The following is a 21,765-nucleotide window of genomic DNA, read 5'->3' as shown; positions in this document are numbered from 1 at the left end:
TAAAGAGTCCTCATCTGTGTCCATAGAACCGTCGTCGGCAACTGTATGCCGACTACTCCGTCGTGTAGGTGTCTTGAGTTCCTAAACGAAGGCCCGGCCTTCGGTGTACAAATTCAAAATTTCAAGGAGCCGCCGTCGTCTCGTCTTTCTGAGCAGGACACAAATCCTAAACGAACCCAAAAAAAACACCTAAAAACAGAGCAGAGGCCCTCCCGCTGGCAAGTACCACCTTTTAGCGCTTCTACTCTTACATAAAGCTCTTGTCTTGACAATTCAAAATTGGGGATCCACCGCGTCTTCATAGTCCACATACAGTAGAAGATGAGGCCGATCTGCGGCGGCGCTGACGGGAGGCGCAAAATCTGTAATTGCCTCGCGCGAGAGACGCAAAGCGGAGAGCCGTTGGATTGTTTTGTTTATTTCTTTTTGATTATCTGGATATTAGTAAATGCTTGCTGTAAAAGATATGATTAGTAACCTTCCATCAAATAAAAAACTAGTACTAATCAAATCACAAGTCATTTTTTAAGTTAAAAGAGGTGGAAATATAGTGGCTCGCTTTAGATGGCTAGCTTTTGCATTTCTGTCCGGGCATCAGTTGGAACAAATACTGTGTCCGTTTGCAGAGATGCCCTTAATAAAGCAGCACTAGCAAAAATTCTCCGTTTCCTGCCTTACCCGCCCCGGTTGCCCCGCGTCCGTCCGCAGGAAGAACCAAAACTACAAAAGGCACCGAGCAAAGCAGGCAGCGCCGCGCAGCAAGATTCCTCGCCTCCTCGAGGTTGGGCCTTTCTCTTCTAGCCGTCACCGTCTGGTACCAGCGGGGGCGGGCGGGCCGACTGACGGGCGAGGGAGATGGGCGATTATGCCGGCGGCGGCGGCGGTGGCGGGGCGGCCGCTGAGCCGCTGCTGAAGAGGGCGCGGTACCGACCCAACTGCCCCGGGTGCAGGGTGGACAGGAGGAAGGAGGAGAGGGAGGGGCTCCCCGTCACGGAGCTCTGCTGCATGTGGCTCGTCACCATCTGCTCCTGTGCGTGATCGCCGCCCCTTCCCGTTCCTTCACGTCCCTTGTTTTTCTTTACCTCGGCTGATTCCTGTTTTTTCTAAGAACTGCTACTGCTAGATATCCATCATGCTCTTATAATAGTTACTACTCCCTCGGCCCCAAAATGTAAATGTAAGATCATTTTTGACACTATGGGGCGGAGGGAGTACTACAAGGGAACCCCGTTATTTTCTGTCCCCTTTCGCTCGCTGGAAACGTTTTAATCAGCTGGAGCATGTTGTTTAATTCTCGCGTTCACCGTGGCTCATTTGTCCAGCCATCGTGTGGACCGTAGTTCTGAACTTCTGAGTTCTGATATCGAACGTGTTAGTTGTTGCTCTCGTCGTTCTCCCTCTATTTAGCTTTTTTTTGGCTGAAGCACGCGGGCAGGTGTGCCTGAAGAATGCAGGTCTCGCTCTGTTCACTTCCACTTGCTCTTGAGTTCCGATCAAACTTGCCTTCGTCGGTCCGTGCTTACCCAGTGCTTTTTCTTGGCTATCCGGATGTTTGTGTATTCCTCTCGGATTTCACCTACAAGCTTTGGATTCCGCGATCAAAGTCTGCCCAAAATTGCACGCGGGACACTAATAACGCACCCTTTCTCCCAGCTGTCTCTCTGCGTTTGTTTCTTGGAGTATTTTAAAACAGTTTTTGGATTTTGTTTGAGAAAATGGTTAAACCTCCTGTTAGTCCTGCTCTCTGCATCCGCGGCATACAACCACAATATTATTAAAGTTGATGCAAGTCAACGAGGCCAAAGTCGAATAACAATGGTAGAACCATTGACTGAAAAAACACCAATGATGAATTCACCTCCTTCTGCGGCAATGCCTTCGAGAAGGGAGAATGTGCTCGCGCTGACGTCGCCACATCCAGCCTGAGTTGGCTAGAAGAATGATTTCCATCCTGGATGCTGGGTCCAACCAATCAAAGCCAGAACAACGGCACAGAGACAACACTTCCAACAAGGTAAGGACGCAAGTCCGTCGTTGTTGGGTCTGATCAACAAAGGCCAGATCATAGAGTTTCATCCCAGTATATGAATCATTGTTTCATTCACCATCTTGATGACGGATCGCCCGAGAGTTACGCCATCTAGACTTTGCACAAACTCCGTGGTACCAACTAGAGTTAGCCGCAAAAGCATGGCACCACCGAAACTCCTAGTGCCGATGCATGAACACAGGTCCAAGTCAAAGACCAAGCTCGATTGGTAGTCCTTCGCTTCATGGGATGATCTTCACTCATAGCTTATTGAATTCATGCTCTAGTCAGTTCTGTTGGAGTATAATGTCCGGCCCTCTCCCATAGTTTGGACTTTTGGATGAGTGGCTGGAGCATGAATTCAATATGGTATCCGAGCCAAGAGGTCTTGAGTTCAAGACCCTGCCAACGCAGTATTAAATAAAACGATTCTGCGGCCTACATCGATCCCCGTCTAAGGACTAAAATAGCCTAGACGTGAGGGGGGGGTGTTGAAATATATTGCCAACCTCCCTCCATCAGTTCGGACTGATGGGTGAACTGGTTAGGTGCATAAACTTACAACCAAGAGGTTCAGGGTTCAAAACCCAGTAAACACAATAAATAATTGCGGCCTGCCCCCGCTTCCGCTGCCCACGTCATATAGCTCCCTCACGTCTAGGCTTCTTCAGGCCTTAGACGTGGGATCGATGTAAGTCATCACTATTTTAAAAGTCCAAACTGATGGAGAAGGACAGGCAATATAATTGAACACATGAGTCAAAAAAAAATTGAACACCCACCCTCACGTCTAGGCTCCTCCAGAGCTTAGGCGTGGGATGGATGTAGGCCGCAACTATTTGTATTTAACAGTGCGTTAGTCGGGTCTTGAACTTGATGAGACCTCTTTGCTCCGATATCATATTGAGTTCATGCTCCCAGTTCATCCAAAAGTCCGAACTAATGATGAGAGCACCTATGCCATGCGGCCGCATCGTCACTGTTAGATGTGTATAGTCCCTTTTCGGTTTATCCCCATTGTATAAGGGGTCTCTTGCACTTTACCACACATGTATATGTATTGGCCTTTGGCCCTCCTTATAATGTAGTTGCTCATTATCCAACATGGTATCAGATGTTAGGTTAGCTTCTCTCCTGCACGCTGCAACTCCGTGCGTTCTCCGCCGCCGCCGCTGCTAGTTTCTGCCCGGATTTGTCCGCTGCTGCCTCGTCTGCCTGCAGCTTGGCTCGTCCCGGCCGGTTGCAGCTCGACCTGCCTGCACCTTGCCCTCGCCCAGCCGGCTCCACCCCGGCCCGTCCTTGCCTTCGCCCGGCCTCGCCCAGGTCCGGCCGGCTCCGCCCCGGCCCGGCCTCGCCCAGGTCCGGCCGGCTCCGCCCCGGCCCGAACTCGCCCAGGTTCGGCCGGCTTCGCCCCGGCCCGGCCCTGCCCTCATCCCGTCCGGCCGGCTCTGTCCCGGCCCGGCCTCGTCCTCCGCCGCCCTCCCGCGCCTAGGGCCCGCTGCTGGCCGGCCGCTGGCCGCCCGCCGCCCCCTGCCTGGCCCGGCTCGTCTGCTGCCTCCCCTTGCTGGCCTCTGGTGGTTGCTGCTCACCAGCTTCTTCGGCTGCAGCGCTCTGCTCGATCGCGTTCTGCTCGATCTAGATCGAGATCAGCGGTTGACTTTCCAAAAAAAACAGAGAGCTCGTCATGTCTTCTTGGGGATATGTGGATGTTCCTCGGTGCACGGTGATCTTCGATGGCACCAACTATGCTGAGTTTGTGGGCTTCATGCGGATCCACATGCGCGGTCTTCTCCTGTGGGGCGTTCTCTCTGGCGAGGTCCCTTGTCCACCATGCCCTGTTGCTCCTATGGCTCCTATCCCGCCGGTCCCGCCTATTCTTGCTGCTGATGCTTCTTAGGCTGATCGGGATACAACCAAGGCCCTTGATGATGCTGCGGTGGATGCTTATGATCAGCAGGTACCCGCTTACTCAGATGCTCTTTCTGTTTACCGGGATGATCTGTCTGCTTACACTCAGTGGTGCAATGATATGCTCGAGCGGCTGCTGTTCTCACTGCGAGTGTCTTACCTCAGTTTGTGTCTGAGTTCATGGGTCTCGGTAATGTTGCTGCGATGTGGGCCTATCTTTGTCAGCGATATCAACCATCTGGTGGTGCTCTCTACTTATTTGTGGTGCGTCAGGAGCACGCTCTTCAGCAGGGTGACTCTTCTATTGATGAGTTCCACTCACAGAGCTCTGCCATCTGGTGTCAGCTTGACTCTCTCAGGACCGTTGTTTGTGGTACTTGCCGCTGTTGCCAGACTGTGCGGTCAGACTTAGAGTTTCATCGCCTCCATGAGTTCTTATCTCACCTTCGTCCAGAGTTTGAGCCTCGGCGTGCTCACCTGCTTGCTCGTGGTCGTGTTCCTATTTCGGAGGTGCTTGCAGAGCTTCGTGCTGAGGAGACACGCATCCGGTCTTCTGGTCTGCTTGTGGTTCCCACTGTTCTTGCTGCCCGAGCTCCTGTGTCGTCTGCTCACCTCACCACTCCACCGCTCCTGCCCGCACCTCCAGGGGGGCGGGTCACCCTCCTTCTTCAGAAGAGGGTCGGCCGCGCTCGCACACCTTCTGTGGCTACTGCAACAGGCCAGGTCACCCAGAGTCAGATTGTCACAAGAAGCGGAAAGACCTGAAGCGCTCTTCTTCTAGTGGGACTCATGCGTCTTCCTCGACTTTGTCACTCACTGACCAGGATATTGTGCGGCTCAAGCGCATGTTGGCTTCATCTGGTTCTTCCTCGACGGGTTCTGTTGCCGCTGTGACAGCCACCACCACTCCGCCCCCACCGGAGCCTACTCAGTCAGGTACATCCTCGTGGGTTCTGGATTCTAGAGCTTCTTTTCATATGTCTTCTGATTCTTCTGCTTTATCTTCTCTTCGACCTCTTGATTTTCCTCTTAATGTTCTCACTGCCGATGGCACACCTCTTCTTGTTGCTAGTCGTGGCATCCTTTCCACTCCGTCTTTCTCGGTTCCTAGTGTTTCTCATGTTCCTCGTCTTACCATGAATCTCTTTTCCGCTGCCCAACTTACTGATTCTGGCTGTCGTGTCATTCTTGATGCTGACTCTTGTTCTGTTCAGGATCGTCGCACTCAGGCTCTGGTTGGCGCTGGCCCTCGGCGCCGTGAGTCTGAGGGCCTTTGGGAGGTTGACTGGCTTCGTGTTCCTTCCGCTGCTACCACATACGCCAGCTAACATGCTCTTGCTGCCTCCTCTTCTGCGTCCTTCCAGCAGTGGCATCATCGACTTGGTCACATTTGTGGCTCTCACTTGTCCTCATTAGTACACCAAGGCGTCTTAGGGTCTGTCTCTGGTGATGTTTCGTTGCATTGTGATGGTTGTAGGCTTGGCAAACAGACTCAGTTACCTTATCCTACCAGTGAGTCTGTATCTCAGCGTCCTTTTGACTTAGTTCATTCTTATGTATGGGGTCCTGCTCCTTTTGACTCGAAAGGGGGTCATCGCTACTATGTTCTGTTTATTGATGATTTCTCTCGCTATACTTGGCTTTATTGTATGAAATCTCGCAGCGAGGTTCTCCCCATATACAAGCGTTTTGCTGCCATGGTTCGCACTCAATTTTCCACGCCTGTCCGTATCTTCCGTGCTGACTCAGCTGGACAATATATCTCTCACATGTTGCGTGGTTTTCTTGCGGAGTAGGGTACTCTTGCCCAATTCTCTTGCCCTGGTGCTTATGCTTAGAATGGCGTTGTAGAACGCAAACATCGCCATTTGCTTGAGACGGCTCGGGCGATGATGATCGCCGCCTCTCTTCCACCTCATTTTTGGGTTGAGGCCGTTTCCGCATCCACACACCTCATCAACATTCAGCCATCGGCTGCCTTGAAGGGTGGTATTCCTATGGAGCGTCTCTCTGGTTGCTCTCCTGACTACTCCGCTCTTCGTATGTTTGGATGCGTGTGCTATGTTCTTCTTGCTCCGTGAGAACGAACCAAGTTGACTGCTCAGTCAGTTGAGTGTGTTTTCCTTGGCTACAGTGATGAGCATAAGGGCTATCGTTGTTGGGATCCTGTTGGTCGCCGACTGCGCATTTCGCGTGATGTGACTTTTGATGAGTCTCGTTCTTACTATCTGCGTCCCTCCTCCTCGAGCTTTTCCGTGGAAGATATTTCCTTCCTTCTCCTTCCCGACACATCTCCCTCTATGCCTCCTGTTCTTCCCTCTCCCCTGATGAGTCTCCCTACACCACCGGTACCACCATCCCCTCCCTCCTTCTCTCCCTCGTCATCTCCCTCCCCACGCTCCCCCCAGTCTTTCGCCCTCACTCCCCTTTTCCTCTTCACTACACTCGTCGTCCTCGTGCTGTGGATGATCCTACTGATGTGCCCTCTACTTCCGGTGCACCACCTCTCACGCCTACACCGGTCCATAACCTTCGTGTTAGGCCTTGTCCCCCACCTGATCGCTATTCTCCTGACCGGTATGGTCTTCCTGCCATTGCTGAGCCCACCACCTATCGGGCTGCCATGACTCAGCCTGAATGGCAGCTTGCGATGGCCGAGGAGCTTGCGGCGCTTGAGCGCAATGGCATGTGGGATCTGGTTTCTCCTCCTTCTGGTGTTCGTCCCATCACGTGCAAGTGGGTCTATAAGATTAAGACTCGCTTCGATGGTTCTCTTGAGCGTTACAAAGCTCGCCTTGTGGCTCGTGGCTTTCAGCAGGAACAGGGGCGTGATTATGACGAGACTTTCGCTCCTGTGGCCCACATGACCACTGTCCGCACTCTCCTTGTTGTGGCTTCTGTTCGTCATTGGCCTGTGTCTCAGCTTGACGTTCAGAACGCATTTCTCAACGGTGAGTTGCGTGAGGAGGTCTATATGCAGCCCCCTCCGGGGTACTCTGTTCCCGATGGTATGGTCTGCCGCCTTCGGTGCTCCCTTTATGGCCTTAAACAAGCCCCTCGCGCATGGTTCTCGCGGTTCGCCTCTATGGTGACTGCCGCTGGCTTCTTGCCTAGTGATCATGATCCAGCGTTGTTTGTCCACACCTCTCCTCGTGGTCGGACTCTTCTCCTTCTATATGTGGATGACATGATCATCACTGGTGATGATTCTGAGTATATTGCCTCTGTTAAGGCCCGCCTCCGGGAACAATTCCTGATGTCTGATCTTGGTCCTCTTCGCTACTTTCTTGGGATTGAGATTTCTTCGACCTGTGAAGGCTTCTTCATCTCTCAAGAAAAGTATATTCAGGATCTTATCTCGCGGGCCGCTCTTAGTGATGATCGCACAGTTGTGACTCCTATGAAGCTCAATGTTCAGCTTCGTGCTACTGATGGTGATCCTCTGGCTGATCCCACACGGTATCGCCACCTCGTTGGGAGCCTTGTCTATCTCGCTGTTACTCGTCCTGATATATCCTGTCCTGTTCACATTCTCAGTCAGTTCGTTTCAGCTCCCACCACTGTCCACTATGGTCACCTTCTACGTGTTCTACGCTATCTTCGTGGCACGATTTCACACCATCTTTTCTTTCCCCGCTCTAGCTCTCTCCAGCTCCAGGCCTACTCTGATGCTACATGGGCTAGTGATCCTACCGATCGCCGCTCGCTGTCTGCTTACTGTGTCTTTCTTGGAGGCTCTCTCATTGCCTGGAAGACAAAGAAACAGACAGCTGTTTCTCGCTCGAGTACGGAGGCTGAGTTGCGAGCGATGGCTATGTTGACGGCTGAGGTGATCTGGTTACGATGGTTACTCGAGGATTTTGGTGTTTCTGTTGCTGCACCGACTCCCCTCCTGTCAGATAGTACAGGTGCTATCAGCATTGCGCGTGACCCGGTCAAGCATGAGCTCACCAAGCACATCGGCGTGGATGCCTCCTTTGTCCGTGCGGCTGTGCAAGATCAAGTTCTTGCTCTTCATTATGTGCCTTCTGAGTCACAGTTGGCGGATTTCTTCACGAAGGCACAGACTCGAGCGCAGCATGGGTTCTTTCTCTCCAAACTCAGTGTAGTTGATCCACCATGAGTTTGAGGGGGGTGTTAGATGTGTATAGTCCCTTTTTGGTTTATCCCCATTGTATAAGGGGTATCTTGCACTTTACCACACATGTATATGTATTGGCCTTTGGCCCTCCTGATAATGCAGTTGCTCATTATCCAACAGTCACCACCTGACCACGCATGACCAAGAGAGTCACCAAGCCCATGATGACATCACTACCATGGATACAACCACAACTGTGACTACTTCCTCCACATTTGGTAAAGAAATGATGGTCAAGCAAAGGGACATGATTAGGTATTGTACAAGAAGTTCTCTCACGTCACTTTTTGCCTGAGAGATGCTAGAGCCCATGTCCTCGACTCAGATTCGGACTGCTGAGACAGACACAATTGAGAATTTTCTCAAACATTGAGATTTTTCTCACTCGAACTCCCAATTGGGTGATCTTGTTATTTTTCAAAAGCTTATCTAGTGACTTTCCAGCAGTAGGATCCACTCCTCCAAATTCATTCTGAGCACAAGAAATCACTGAAACAGCCCAATTTTGTCACAGAAGTTGAGTCATAAGGTGCTCCTGCCACCTCCACTTGAGTCATGGGCCTTGTACGACATAGGGTTGAGTTTTCCCTGCCTTGGGATGTGCGTCCACCCTCTTAGCCACCGAAGGACCAAGTAAACAAATGGGCCTTGTACGACAATGGCTAACTTTTGACTAACAAAACCTAGAGAGAAGGCAACGAGGTTGATCTACTAATTTTTTTACTTGAGACTTGGGTGGAATCTTTTGTTACTCTCATGCCCATTCAAAGATATTACTGATTAAGATGTTATTGATTATGTCTTAAGCAAATCATCCCTTCATTATTGATCAGGAATTGATATTCTCATATTTGCATTTTGCAGCGTTGCCTATACAGTACGTGTTTCCCTTCTTGTATTTTATGGTGAGCAACAGGATTCACAATATTTTTAAAATGTGCAATATGACTGCACATTTCTTCAATCATAACAGGAGAAGATTTATAAGTAGGAACAATTTCCATGTTCTATATATATTTTGAACCATGATAATGATACAAGCTTTGCATCAGATTATGACATTTTCGGTTCAAAATAAAAATAAGATTATAACATGTGGTGGAAATAAAGCTTTGCTCTTCTCACAGTTTTGTTGTTTTCTATTGTTTTCTTTTCTTTCACCACCCAACAACATGAGTATTGGTAATGCCAACTATTTTTTGTAAATCTACTATCGATTGTCAACGCTGCATATTCGTTTGCAGATAAGAGACCTGAACATTGCTAAAGAAGAAGAAGATATTGGATTTTATGCTGGTTTTGTTGGTACGTTTTCTTCAAAATGTAGTTTCTCTTTTGTATCAATCTTCTGAAACACTTTAACTGAGCTGTGTAAGGATATTGTTATATGAGGGGTATGCTTCAGCTTTATCTATCATGGTAAACTTATAATATCTGTTCTACAAATGAAGGTGCTTCATATATGCTTGGGAGAGCACTCACCTCTGTAATGTGGGGAGTTGTGGCTGATAAATATGGGAGGAAACCAGTTCTTGTAACTACCCTTTTTTCAGTGTAAGGATATACTTTAACAAGCTGCACTCTCAGATATGAGTTTTTCTTTGGTGTATTTGACAGACGCACCAAAATCTAAGCAGTTCTTCTCATCTATTTCAGAATTATCTTCAATACACTCTTTGGACTCAGCTCTAGTTACTGGATGGCATTAACCACAAGAGGTCTGCTTGGGCTGTTGTCTGGTATGCTCGGACCAATGAAGGTACTTACAAGTGCATGAGAGTGCTTTCCTCTCAGGTACTAGAACCGTCCATCGTGTTTTTGTAGCTTTGTGTTAGAATTCAACAGGCAAATAAACAAAAGTAGATCAACTCGAGACGCTGAATTCTTATGTGGAAAACCCTTGCGGAAACCACAGATGCGCGGCAATGCTCACCTATATTGAGAGAGTGTTACAACCGCCAGACTAACAATGAGTCGTCAACACACACATCCTGTGCGGCTTACAACAGGTGTACGGCGGCTATGCATGCAGCTCAAGTCAAAGCGGAAATCCAATCCGCTATGAAAAATCCATAACAATAATCTCAAACTCGTTCAACAATTAAATATCCATCATGTGCCGAAAGTCTCTTGGACATAACATCACTAAGCATGAGTAGAGCTCAAACTTAGTAATAAGTACTGGCTTGTCATCATATCAGCATGATTATCGCGAGTGCTTATCTTGCATACCTTCACATTACCTGCTGGCCTGTGGCCTCTGTTCCGGTAGACCCTGACCTCTCTCTTTCAATTTGAATTCATATATCAATATTTTCTTGACCAACTGCTAAGATAATCTCGGTTCCTACTCTTATATCAGTAGACTTAATTTTGTGGTGTTCTTCCACAAGAGAACGAAGTTTCACAGATTCAGTTGTTCGTGATCCACATTGTGTTTAGCTTGTTAGCTTGTTCTGGATGAAGTTTGTTCTGTATTAGTAATCGAGGTCTTTGTAACTGGGATGGTTGCACACCAGATAAATTTCAGCCAACCAGCTAGTGTTGACATGGTGCACTATGTTTTCATTATCCAAAAAGTATAACTGCCCACTATGACGCCAAAATGAATTCACAAGCTGGAAGTCATGAGTGTGATGGTGATTATTATTAGGGTATAAAAGTAAAATATATGACTGGATTACATTGTGTTCGACTTATTTGTGTCTTCAGGCTTATGCTTCAGAAGTATGTCGGAAAGAACACAGTCACCTGGCATTATCACTCGTAAGATGATCAAGTTGTTATTTCGAATTCTTCTTTTACTCACAATCCCAACTTTATTGGGCCATGATACAAACTCACATATTTCTATGTGCTGGGTAATCCATCAGATGTCCTCCTCACGTGGCATAGGTCTTATTGTTGGACCAGCCATTGGTGGTTATCTTGCACAGGTAATACAGTCCATTTAATATTTGCAGAATACTTACTTATGTATTATATCACTCCCTCCGTCCGGGTTTATTAGGCCTCTCAGCATCACAAGCATGTCCCGTTTTATAAGGCCCCGCTTTGGAAAGGTGCATGCATGCAACCATTGCATTGGTTGCATTGAAAGCCATTGTTGTTGGTGTCATGGCTGGAAAATTAATACACTTCATGCATGCTTTTTCATTGACTGCATGCATGTGAGAGAGTGCATTGGGAGTGGAATGGAAGAATTAATGTGAGCAAATTACTATGTGTCTTGGTCTAAGAGAAGTTGTCTTTAGGCCTAATAAATCCGGACGGAGGGAGTATCATCTAAGTATGTTTGATCTATGATGTTCCATTACTTCTGATCATGAGATTTCTGAACTCACAATACAGTCCATTTAATATTTGCAGAATACTTACTTATGTACGTATTATATTATCATCTAAGTATGTTTGATCTATGATGTTCCATTACTTCTGATCATGAGGTTTTTGAACTCACATGCAAATTTAAAAATTATATACCTTATCAAGTATTTCCTGATTGTCCCTTCTCTAACTATCCTCATATAATTCATTTACCTGCTATGTACAGAGTTGTGTTCACTCTGATATCCATCAGTGGTTCACCCATGATAACCAACATATGGCAAAGTATTCCCCCATTTATACAAATTCTGCTAAAGGTTGATTATATTTGTCATTGTATTGCTACGCTATGTGCAAGCATGCACTAAAAGTAGTTATTTTGATTGATTCAAATTTCTTATGTCAACATACAATCATGATTAAAAATGGTTAGAAGCCTTGTAAGCTAATTTTGCTTGTGAACTGCAGCCTGCAGATAAATATCCAGGCATATTCTCTGTCAACTCCATATTTGGAAGGCAAGCATTTACTTGTGAATCCTTCTTATATATTTTGTTTCTTTGCTTTATGCGTCCTTTTGATATTGCTTTCTTCTCAGATGCTAATTCAGTTTAAACATGCATTGTTTTAGGTTTCTGTACTTTCTCCCTTGTCTTTGTATATCACTCCTTGCCATTGCCGCTGTAATTGCTTGCTTCTGGCTTCCGGTGAGTTTATTGTTCCTAGATGCATACAATTAATGTTTCATTTGTATTGAAGCAAACATCATGTTGGGATAATAATAAACATTTTTGTCAATTAATGTTTACTGGAGCTGCATGCTCCCTGTAGGTCGTAAATGATACTAGTTTTTTTTTGAGGAATCATACTGGATTTTAATGGTGGCTGTAATCTTGTGTTCTGACAAACACTTGTTTGTCATGACGGAGAGTAAATCTTCCATTGTAGAAAACGTGCTGATAAACTGTGATATTATACTACAGTAGTGATAGCACATCTGTTCTATGTAGCAATATGTATTGTGCATCTTGACCTGAAACACGGCTGGAGCAACCTGTCAGTTTTGTAGGATCTGAGATCATTGATGCTTCTACAAGTTTCTGAAGATGCAAAACAATACCAACAGTTTGATAACACTAGTGAAAGAAAATCTTTTTTGACACCGAAATCATTATATAGCCCCTACATGGAGCCCCACATAACACGTAGCACATGAACTCACCTGTACTTAACATGTCTGCAATGTTGCAGGAAACTTTTGCATAAACACACTGAAGACACAATGTTAAATAGTTCGACTGAAGCTGTTGAAGAACCTTGTTCTGATTTAAATGCTGAACAAAGTGGTAGTGGCTGTCTCAGTTTATTCACAAACTGGCCATTGATGTCCACTATCACTGTATACTGCATTTTCTCTCTCCAGGACATGGCTTATGCAGAGGTAGCATGTGCTTTTTGTTGCTGAGAAATATTTCCGTTGTTTTTTAGCATCTCATAGTTTTACTTACATTTCCATTATTATTATTGGATTTCATTCTGGAAGACGTAAATTGCAGGTATTTTCGCTTTGGGCTGTCAGTGACAGAAAATATGGTGGACTAAGCTTTTCTTCTCAAGATGTGGGTAGCGTCCTTTCAATCTCAGGTAGTATTCATTGACATTTTTATTTTTGAACATCGTGAGTCCCTTTTTTTTGACGGAACCTCGTCAGAGGGCGGGGAGCTCCCGCATTGCATTAAGAAGGAGAGAGTTGGTCCAGTTAATAAGGGGAACCGGACCCAAAAACCATACATGGCACGGTTAATTAAGGGAAACCGGCGACCCTGAGATAGGGATCCAAGGAAAGCTTGTGATATGACTATTCATACATCAATGAGGCACATATGATATATCTTTTTAGAAACAAGGCAAAAGATTTGCCATTTCATATGATATATCTAAACTTGCCTATAAATAAAACACATGTCGTGTCTGTGGCACAGATATGCAGCTTTATCTAGATTGACATGAGTGAAATATATGCTCAATTTTTAGATTGACATGAGTGAAATATATGCTCAATTTGAAGAAGTTATGCTAGAGCAATAATTTATATGCAAATATGTGACGACGGGAACTCACTAGTAAATCAGCATGTCATTTCTCAGGTGTTGTGCTAGTTTGAGAATAGGGTTTAGGGTTTCCTGTGGGGGAAAGCCTCACCACGTCTTTCTATATATAACAATCAGCATATACAAATACATACGTACAGGGTACGTGTACACGACACGCTAGACCTATTTTAACACTCCCCCTCAATCTGAACTTCTACTCTGTACAAGGTTTAGATTGGTACTAAAACGGTCTAGCATCTGTCTGGTGGCTAGTTTAGTAAACACATCAGCCAGCTGATTGTTAGAAGAAATGAACCTGACTTCAAGAGCTCCAGAAGCAACACGCTCGCGCACAAAGTGGAAATCAATCTCGATGTGCTTGGTACGCGCATGAAAAACTGGGTTGGCAGTCAGATATGTGGCCCCTAAGTTATCACACCACAGAACCGGAACACCCTGCTGAGACACTCCAAGCTCTTTGAGTAGTGACTCTACCCAGATGGCTTCAGCAGCTCCATTCGCCAAGGCTTTGTACTCGGCCTCTGTGCTCGATCTCGACACTGTTGGTTGTTTCTTCGAACTCCAGGAAATGAGGTTCGGTCCAACGAATATGGCGAAACCGCCAGTTGACGTCGATCATCCGGACATCCTGCCCAATCTACATCAGTGAAGATACTAATGCTAGTAGAGACAGCCTTGCGAAACTTCAGCCCTGTGTGCAATGTTCCTTTCACATAGCGTAAAATCCGCTTAACGGCTTCCCAATGAGCATCAGTGGGTTGGGAGAGAAACTGGCACACCTTGTTCACCGCAAATGAAATATCCGGGCGAGTGAGTGTTAAGTACTGCAACCCACCAACAACACTGCGATACCGGAAGGAATCATCGGTACTGAGAGGCTGCCCAGACACTCGTGCAAGCTGATCGGAAGTAGACAGCGGTGTGGAAGTAGGCTTACAATTCTCCATGCTCACACGATGCAAAAGATCCAAGGCATACTTGCGTTGAGTCAATGTCATCCCCCCTGAATTGTACGACGCTTCCAGACCAAGAAAATACTCCAACGGCCCAAGATCCTTGATAGGAAAGCTGGCCGCGAGGGCATGAACAAGACCATCAACCGCACGTGGAGAAGATCCGGCAATGGCAATGTCATCCACATAGACAAGCATATAGATCTGAACATCACGATAGCGGAAGAAAAACAGAGAGGTATCTGCTTTGGAGGAGACGAAACCCAACTCGAGAAGACGGGCACTGAGCCGAGCATACCATGCACGAGGAGACTGCTTGAGTCCATAGAGAGCGCGCTGAAGCTTGCACACATGCGAGGGAAAACGAGCATCCTCGAAACCAGGTGGCTGTTGCATATAGACGTCCTCAGAGAGATACCCATGAAGGAAAGCGTTGCTGACATCAATCTGCCGAAGAGTCCAACCGCGAGACACAGCCAAGGCCAGAACCAGGCGAACGGTGGCCGGCTTGACAACCGGACTGAACGTATCACCATAATCAATACCAAGCTGCTAGGTGAAACCACGAGCGACCAGTCGAGCTTTGTACTTATCAACAGAGCCATCTGGACGGTGTTTGGTCTTGAAGATCCACTTGCTCCCAACAACATTGACGCCGCGCGGCCGAGGCACAAGAACCCAAGTCTTGTTGTGATGAAGGGCAGCGAGCTCATCAATCATCGCGGTACGCCAGGCAGTCTCACGGAGAGCATCACGGTGAGAGACAGGCACCGCATGAAACGCGCGGCGACGGGGATCATAGCGGATGGTCCCATCAGTAGGAACAAGAGCACGGCGAGTATGATCGCGGGTGGGGGTAACCATGGTGTGTGCAGGAGCAGCTGGAGGCGTCGCGGTCGAGGGAGCAGGGCTGCCCTCGACAGAAGGCGACGCGAGCTGCGACGGCGACGAGGGAGCAGCAGCCTCGATCGCCGGAGCAAGCGACGGGGGCGCGTCAGTGCGCGCAGCCGGGGCCGAAGACAGGCCGACCGGGCCAGGCGACGTGGGAGCGGACGGGCCAGGCGACGCGGCAGCCGATGGGCCAGCCAGGCCGGGCGACGCGGTGGCCTGGCCGGGCGACGCTGGAGCCGAGGGGCGGGGGGACGTGCATGTCCCATGCACGTCGATCGCCCGGGAGTGCGGCGCGGCGGCCACGTGGGGGCGGCAGGCAGGGGGCATGCATGCGCCATGCACGTCGATCGCCAGTGATGGAGCAGCCGAAGGATCCTGCACAGAAGCAACAGGGCCTGAAACAGGCGTGTCAGTAGACAAATAGGACAAGTCGTATTTGCGCATATGGTCACCTGTAGCCGGTTCAGTGGGAGGAAAAGAGAGAACATCAGCCAAAGAAGAGACATCGACGGTGACCCCAGGAGTGGCATAGGGAAAAACAGACTCGTCGAAAACGACATCACGAGAGATGTAGATACGTCTCGTGGAACGATCAAGACACTTGTATCCCTTATGCATTGGACTATAGCCCAAGAAAACACACATGGTGGAACGGAAAGCAAGCTTGTGTGCATTATATTTGCGCAAACTAGGCCAGCAGGCGCACCCAAAAGTGCGAGGAAACTTGTAATCGGGGTGCACCTTAAGGAGACGATAGATGGGTGTATCTTGTTGAAGAACAGGTGTGGGCATGCGATTAATAAGGTAGCATGCCGTAAGAAAGGCTTCATCCCAAAAACGCAATGGGAGAGAAGAATGAGCCAGCAAGGCAAGACCTGTTTCGACAAGATGACGGTGTTTGCGCTCAGCAATGCCATTTTGCTGAGAGGTGTGCGGGCAAGACACACGATGAGAGATTCCAGTGCGTTGGAAATAACGGTGCAGTCGGTGATACTCACCACCCCAGTCTGACTGAACAGCTATGATTTTAGTGTGGAGAAGACGCTCAACATGAGCCTGAAAAGCATAAAATACTTGCTCAACGTCAGACTTGTGCTTAAGGAGATAAATCCAAGAGAAACGAGAGTAATCGTCAACAAAGCTCACATAATACTTATAGCCTCCGGAAGAGGCGATAGCAGGCCCCCAAACATCAGAATGAATTAACTCAAGAGGCATAGTGGAAACATGATGTGATAAATTATAAGGCAATTGTCGACTTTTAGCACGCTGACAAGCATCACACACGGAAGTCTGACGTTCAGAAGAACACACTAAATCATTATTTCTAACAATGTTTTGAACAATATTATTAGAGGGATGACCGAGACGCTGGTGCCACTGGGACGGGGTGGTCTTGATGCTGAGAGACGCTTGACGGTTGGAGGAGGACGACGCGCCACTAAACGGGATGGGGTAGAGTTCGCCATGACATCTACCGTGAAGAAGGATTTTCTTCGCGGCCGTGTCCTTAACAAGGAAAAAGAAACGGTGAAATTCCACAAAAACATCATTATCAAGAACGAGACGATAAACGGAGAGAAGATGTTGATGAATATGTGGGAGACGAAGAATATTTCGTAAACGAAGAGATGAACCGGGTATGGTGGAGTGACCAATATGCGAAATAGACAAACCTGCACCATTTTCCACTTGCACTTGATCCTTCCCGCCATAGCGCTCGTGGAAGTGTAGACGATCGAGATCATTCGTCAGGTGGTCCGTCGCACCCGTGTCCAGGATCCAGTGCGGCGGCTCATGGGAGGAGGATGTGGACGCGGAGTTGGCGGAGCGGTGGTCATGATCATAGCGGCTACGACAGTCGCCGGCCTCGTGACCCCAGTTCTTGCATATCTGGCACCGGGGACGCCAGCGCCGGCGGCCGCCCCCGTTGCCTCCTCCGTTTCCTCCTCCGTTGCGGCTGTTGCCGTCGTTGTTGTTGTTGCGACCAGGGGCGTTGCCCTGGCTGGGGCCGTAGCCTCCCGAGCCGGGCGGGAGAGAACCAGCAGAGGGATGGCCGCCGCTCGGGCGGCCAGAGTCGGGGGCGCGGCCGGAGTTGTTGTGGTAGACGGGCCGGGACGCGACATTGGCGGAGGACTGCCAATCCTCAAGCTCCGATTGCTGCTGCTGAAGGGCCTCGTAGTGAAAGACACTGGAGTAGAACGCGGGAAACGTGATGGGCACGCCCGCGAAGTTCATCGAAGCAGCGATGGGGTTGAACGCCGAGCCGAGCCCGGTCAGCATGTAGTCGATGATCTCATCGTCACGAAGAGGAGAGCCGGCGGCGGCCATCGCATCAGCGAGGGCCTTGACCTTCTGCATGTACTCGCCGGCGAGGCGATCTCCCTTCCGCAGCGCCTAGATCTGGCGCCGGAGGTTACACACGCCGGCGCTGTTCTCGGCGGCGAACATGGTGTGCACGGCCGTCCAGGCGGCGGCCGCCGTCCTGCAGCCGATGAGCTGCACGGAGATCTCCACGTTCATCGAACCGAGGAGATGCCCAAGAACCTTCTGATCTAGCGTCCACCACTGCTCGTACTCAGGGTTGGACACGGTGCGGGCGGCCTCGCCAGTGCCTGTCGTCACGGTCGGCGCCGGCGCCCTAGCCGAGCCGTCGAGGAAGCCGTGGAGGCGAACTCCGGCGAAGTTGGGGAGGGCAAGAGCCCTCCATAGCATGAAGTTTCTGCGGTCAAGGGAGACCGCGATGGGCGGAAGGACGGGGGTGGGAGCCGACGCGGCGGGTGGGGCGATGACGGGGGTGATCGGGGCGGGCACGGAGAGGGTGGAGAGCGTGAGCGCGGAGGAGGGAGTCATCGTGGGTGCCGGTGCGGTGGACATCGCGGCGGTCGCGAAAAGCTGCGGCGGTGATGGGAGGAGAGGTGGCGGCGGCTAGGGTAGGCTCTGAAACCAAGTTTGAGAATAGGGTTTAGGGTTTCCCGTGGGGGCAAAGCCTCACCACGTCTTTCTATATATAACAATCAGCATATACAAATACATACGTACAGGGTACATGTACACGACACACTAGACCTATTTTAACAGTGCTCTGCTGTGTTTCACGTGCAAAGTTTGGTGTACTGACTGTACTTTTTGTCAGGTCTCTTACTCCTAATATATCAAATTTTGATCTATCCATTGGTTGCAAACTCTATAGACCCCATCACATTAGTCCGTGCAATTGCGGTAAGACTATTTATTGCTTGTTCGATCAGCTTAGTTATATTATAATGGTTAAACTTATTAGATATTCTGATGTGCAGCTATTGACAATACCACTTCTTTCGAGCTATCCATTCATGCCTGCATTATCAGGGTCCATTCTTCAGTTGGCACTAAATTGTGCATCTTTTCTGAAGAACTCTTTCTCAGTGAGTGCAAAGATCTTAAATTTCTGTGTGAAACAAATCTTTAAGTTGGAGCATTCTACTAAGTATATTTCAAGTCTTGTCTATTTGTCTTAGTGTTGGCTAAGCATAACTGCAAGTATTGCTTCCCGAGACTCTTTCTTTGTTAGTAGAGAATAGCAGCAATACAAATACCAACAGGCTGCTAGTTATCATATCTTGACAAATACTTCAATTGTGAATCTGCTTATTGCACTGCTCACTAAGAATGTGCCGCTTATAACCTTACATATTTCAACTCAAGGGAGCCACTATTAATTGCTACCAAAGTTTACTCGTGCTCTCAAAACCATTTCAGGTAACTACCATGACTGTGTTCAACATTTTAATGAATGATGCTGTGGTAAGTTCACGAGATTCCTAACAATGGGTCAAATGAATAGCTATCTTCCATCCATTCCTACGAAAACTGGTAATATCATTTTGTTTTCTAACCTTGGGATGCACATAACAGAGTCAGGACCTAAGAGCCTCAGCCAATGGCCTTTCTGTAACACTAATGTCCATCTTTAAAACTATCGCTCCAGCTGTTGCAGGAGTTATGTAAGTATCCATGCTCCAGCTCATTGCATACTATTGAGACCACATAAGCAAAATATAGCACTTAGACAGTAATATCCAGATTAGTTCCAGAGTTGGCTTTTGAGCTGCTCTGCATTCATCCACTATTTTCTATTGCAAACAGCACCTATCTCAGTTCCCCCAAATAGTTGTATTTTTTCTTGCGAGTCAGTTTGTTGACAATCAAAAATTGAACAGAAGTTAGTTTTTTTGGTTATTTTCTACTCTCAAGTTCTTCCTTCTCGACAACATTGTCAATAGCATAGCTCATCATCGTATGTTTGTATCCACCTTGGTGTCACATTTGTATGCAATCGACTGTTTTTTCCCTATATTTTCAGGACAAAAAATGCTCTCCACCTTATCATGTAAATTGCATTTTTCCTTGTAGATTCTCATGGGCTCAGAGGCGTCAAACAGCTCCATTTCTTCCAGGTATTTTATACTTGACTTTGTTTTAACTGCATGTACAAAATTTTCTATCACCCTGTCTATGCAAATCTTTAAATCCTCTAAATCGAAGGATTAAAATACAGAAGTAAATGTTTAACATTTCTGTTTAAAGGGCAACTGTAGATTGGTAGTGTCGAATCAATGGTAGTATGGTACATAGTGAAAGGTGTAATGGTTGTGAACGCAATCTCTTCATTTGCTCGACTCTAGACATTTAGGTTTGGTTAAGTTATGCTTTTCTGGTAAGACTAAGCTTGTGTTTGACATGGATACCTGCTGTGAATTATCCTTTGCAGGCGACCACTTGGTGTTCTTTATGCTGAATGTGTTCACGGTTATCGGTCTTATGCTCACCTTCAGACCGTTCTACGCTAGAAATGGCACGTCGAATCATTAATGTAGTGACACCATACATTAGGACCTGGACAAGGGCCAAGATCTAACAGTTTGGCTCTTCGCTATTTTAGTGACACGATCTTCCATATTACGGGTTCTTTCTTGAAGTGCCTGCACTTCATTAGTTAATCCAACAATTTTCGTGGTCAGTTGACCAAGTAGGTTATCATGAGACTTTAAGATATTGGTAAAGGTTTTGCTCTACTCGGTTTGAGCAGTCATAAAAGCGTCGAGGGTTTCTTCAACTGAAGGTCTATTACCTGTGCTTGTCCTATAATTATTTGATGCTTCTTGGTTGGTTGGTTATGGTGGTTTAGGATAATTATTAGAAGCATAATTTTGGTTCCTCAAATTGTGGTTGTAATTATTATGAGCTATGAGGATAACATTTACCTCTTCTTTACCTTTGATCATGCCAATCAGTTCATCGATTTTTTGGCGGTTAGTGCTTCATTCTCCTCTTCAGAGATGGAGTTCACCTTCTTCGTGGTAGACCTTTCAAAGGGAAAGAAGAGGTAAGTGTTAACCTCATAGCTCATGATGGCATGGTTTTCTTGCATTGAGGTAAATGTTAACCTCATAGCTCATAATGGCATGGTTTTCATGCATCTCATGGAGCAACCTTTTTGTTTCCGTGATCGGTCTTCCCATGATGGTTTCTCCTGCAGCAGTGTCTAGCATACTTCTGGACATGGGGATACGAACATTATAAAATAAATGAAGAATCAATCATTCTTTCATCCCATGATTCGGACAATTCTTATTGCCTCTTTCATCCTATCCCAAGCAAGCACTAGTGGCTCACGATCTTCCTGCTTAAAACCTATAATGTTAAGAGTGCAAATGCATACTCTTAGCATGTGGGAAAAACTTTGTCATAAACATGCTGCAACACAAGTTTCATGAGGTAATGGTTCCTTTAGGCAAGGCTAGAAGTCATTTCTTAGTATTTACTCTTAAAGAAACAGGAAAAAGATGCAACTTCAATGTGTCAGGCTCATAATCTTTTATAGGTGTCATATCACATAATTCAGTGAAAGTATGTAAATGCATGCTGACATCTTCAGAAGCGGAGCCGCCGAATTGGTTCCATTGAACCATGGTGACCAAGTGTTGTTTAATCTCAAATTGCTCGACAGCAATATCAGGTAAAGCGATAGGAGCACACATAAATTTCTCATCAGGAGTTGCAAAGTCCCTAAGTTTCTTTGCCATGACAAATTTTGGATTTAAGAAACATAAACAAAAGACAAAAACTAACTAAAACTGGAACAAAAAAAACTAAAATAGTACCTTTAGCCACCTGGCTAGGGTAGCGATGATGATTCCTGGCAATGACACCAGAAAAAGGGTTAATTACCTTTGATCCGGCTATGGATGTAGATAGTGTTCACCTCTTTCCCCAAGGATGACCTTGGGTATCGAACCCACGAGGAGTTCTGCTATTAGACAAGGATTCAAGCAAGCTATCGTTCTTGAAAGAAATTTTTCTTAGACCAAAAAAATAGTAGTTGTGATGAAAACAGAGAGCAAATAGATGAAAATAGGC

The 21,765-nt window shown here is 47.3% G+C and overlaps 1 protein-coding gene across 1 annotated transcript; it reads left to right on the top strand.

The window, feature by feature from the left end:
- Window positions 1-685: 685 nt before the first annotated feature.
- Window positions 686-20,712, top strand: LOC123078142 (probable peptide/nitrate transporter At3g43790). The gene is made up of 17 exons (XM_044500543.1): window positions 686-1,030; window positions 8,943-8,983; window positions 9,323-9,383; window positions 9,530-9,632; window positions 9,735-9,837; window positions 10,791-10,844; window positions 10,952-11,014; window positions 11,874-11,923; window positions 12,037-12,123; window positions 12,657-12,846; window positions 12,962-13,049; window positions 18,500-18,585; window positions 18,663-18,770; window positions 19,105-19,149; window positions 19,261-19,349; window positions 19,759-19,802; window positions 20,117-20,712. Exons 1-17 carry the CDS (start codon window positions 856-858, stop codon window positions 20,215-20,217), a joined length of 1,488 nt encoding a protein of 495 aa, XP_044356478.1. The 5' UTR covers window positions 686-855; the 3' UTR covers window positions 20,218-20,712.
- Window positions 20,713-21,765: the final 1,053 nt, after the last annotated feature.

The sequence above is a fragment of the Triticum aestivum genome, chromosome 3D (genome assembly GCF_018294505.1).
Source record: "Triticum aestivum cultivar Chinese Spring chromosome 3D, IWGSC CS RefSeq v2.1, whole genome shotgun sequence".
NCBI lineage: Eukaryota > Viridiplantae > Streptophyta > Magnoliopsida > Poales > Poaceae > Triticum > Triticum aestivum.
The sequence above is the reverse complement of the archived record's forward strand: the minus strand, read 5'-3'. Positions and strand labels throughout refer to the sequence as shown.

Excerpts from the sequence above, each read along its gene's own strand:
- LOC123078142 (XM_044500543.1), top strand. The coding sequence starts at position 856 with ATGGGCGATTATGCCGGCGGCGGCGGCGGTGGCGGGGCGGCCGCTGAG. Across the intron at positions 9,838-10,790 it reads GTATGCTCGGACCAATGAAG|GCTTATGCTTCAGAAGTATG; the intron begins GTACTTACAAGT and ends TTGTGTCTTCAG. Across the intron at positions 18,771-19,104 it reads TTCTGAAGAACTCTTTCTCA|GTAACTACCATGACTGTGTT; the intron begins GTGAGTGCAAAG and ends AAACCATTTCAG.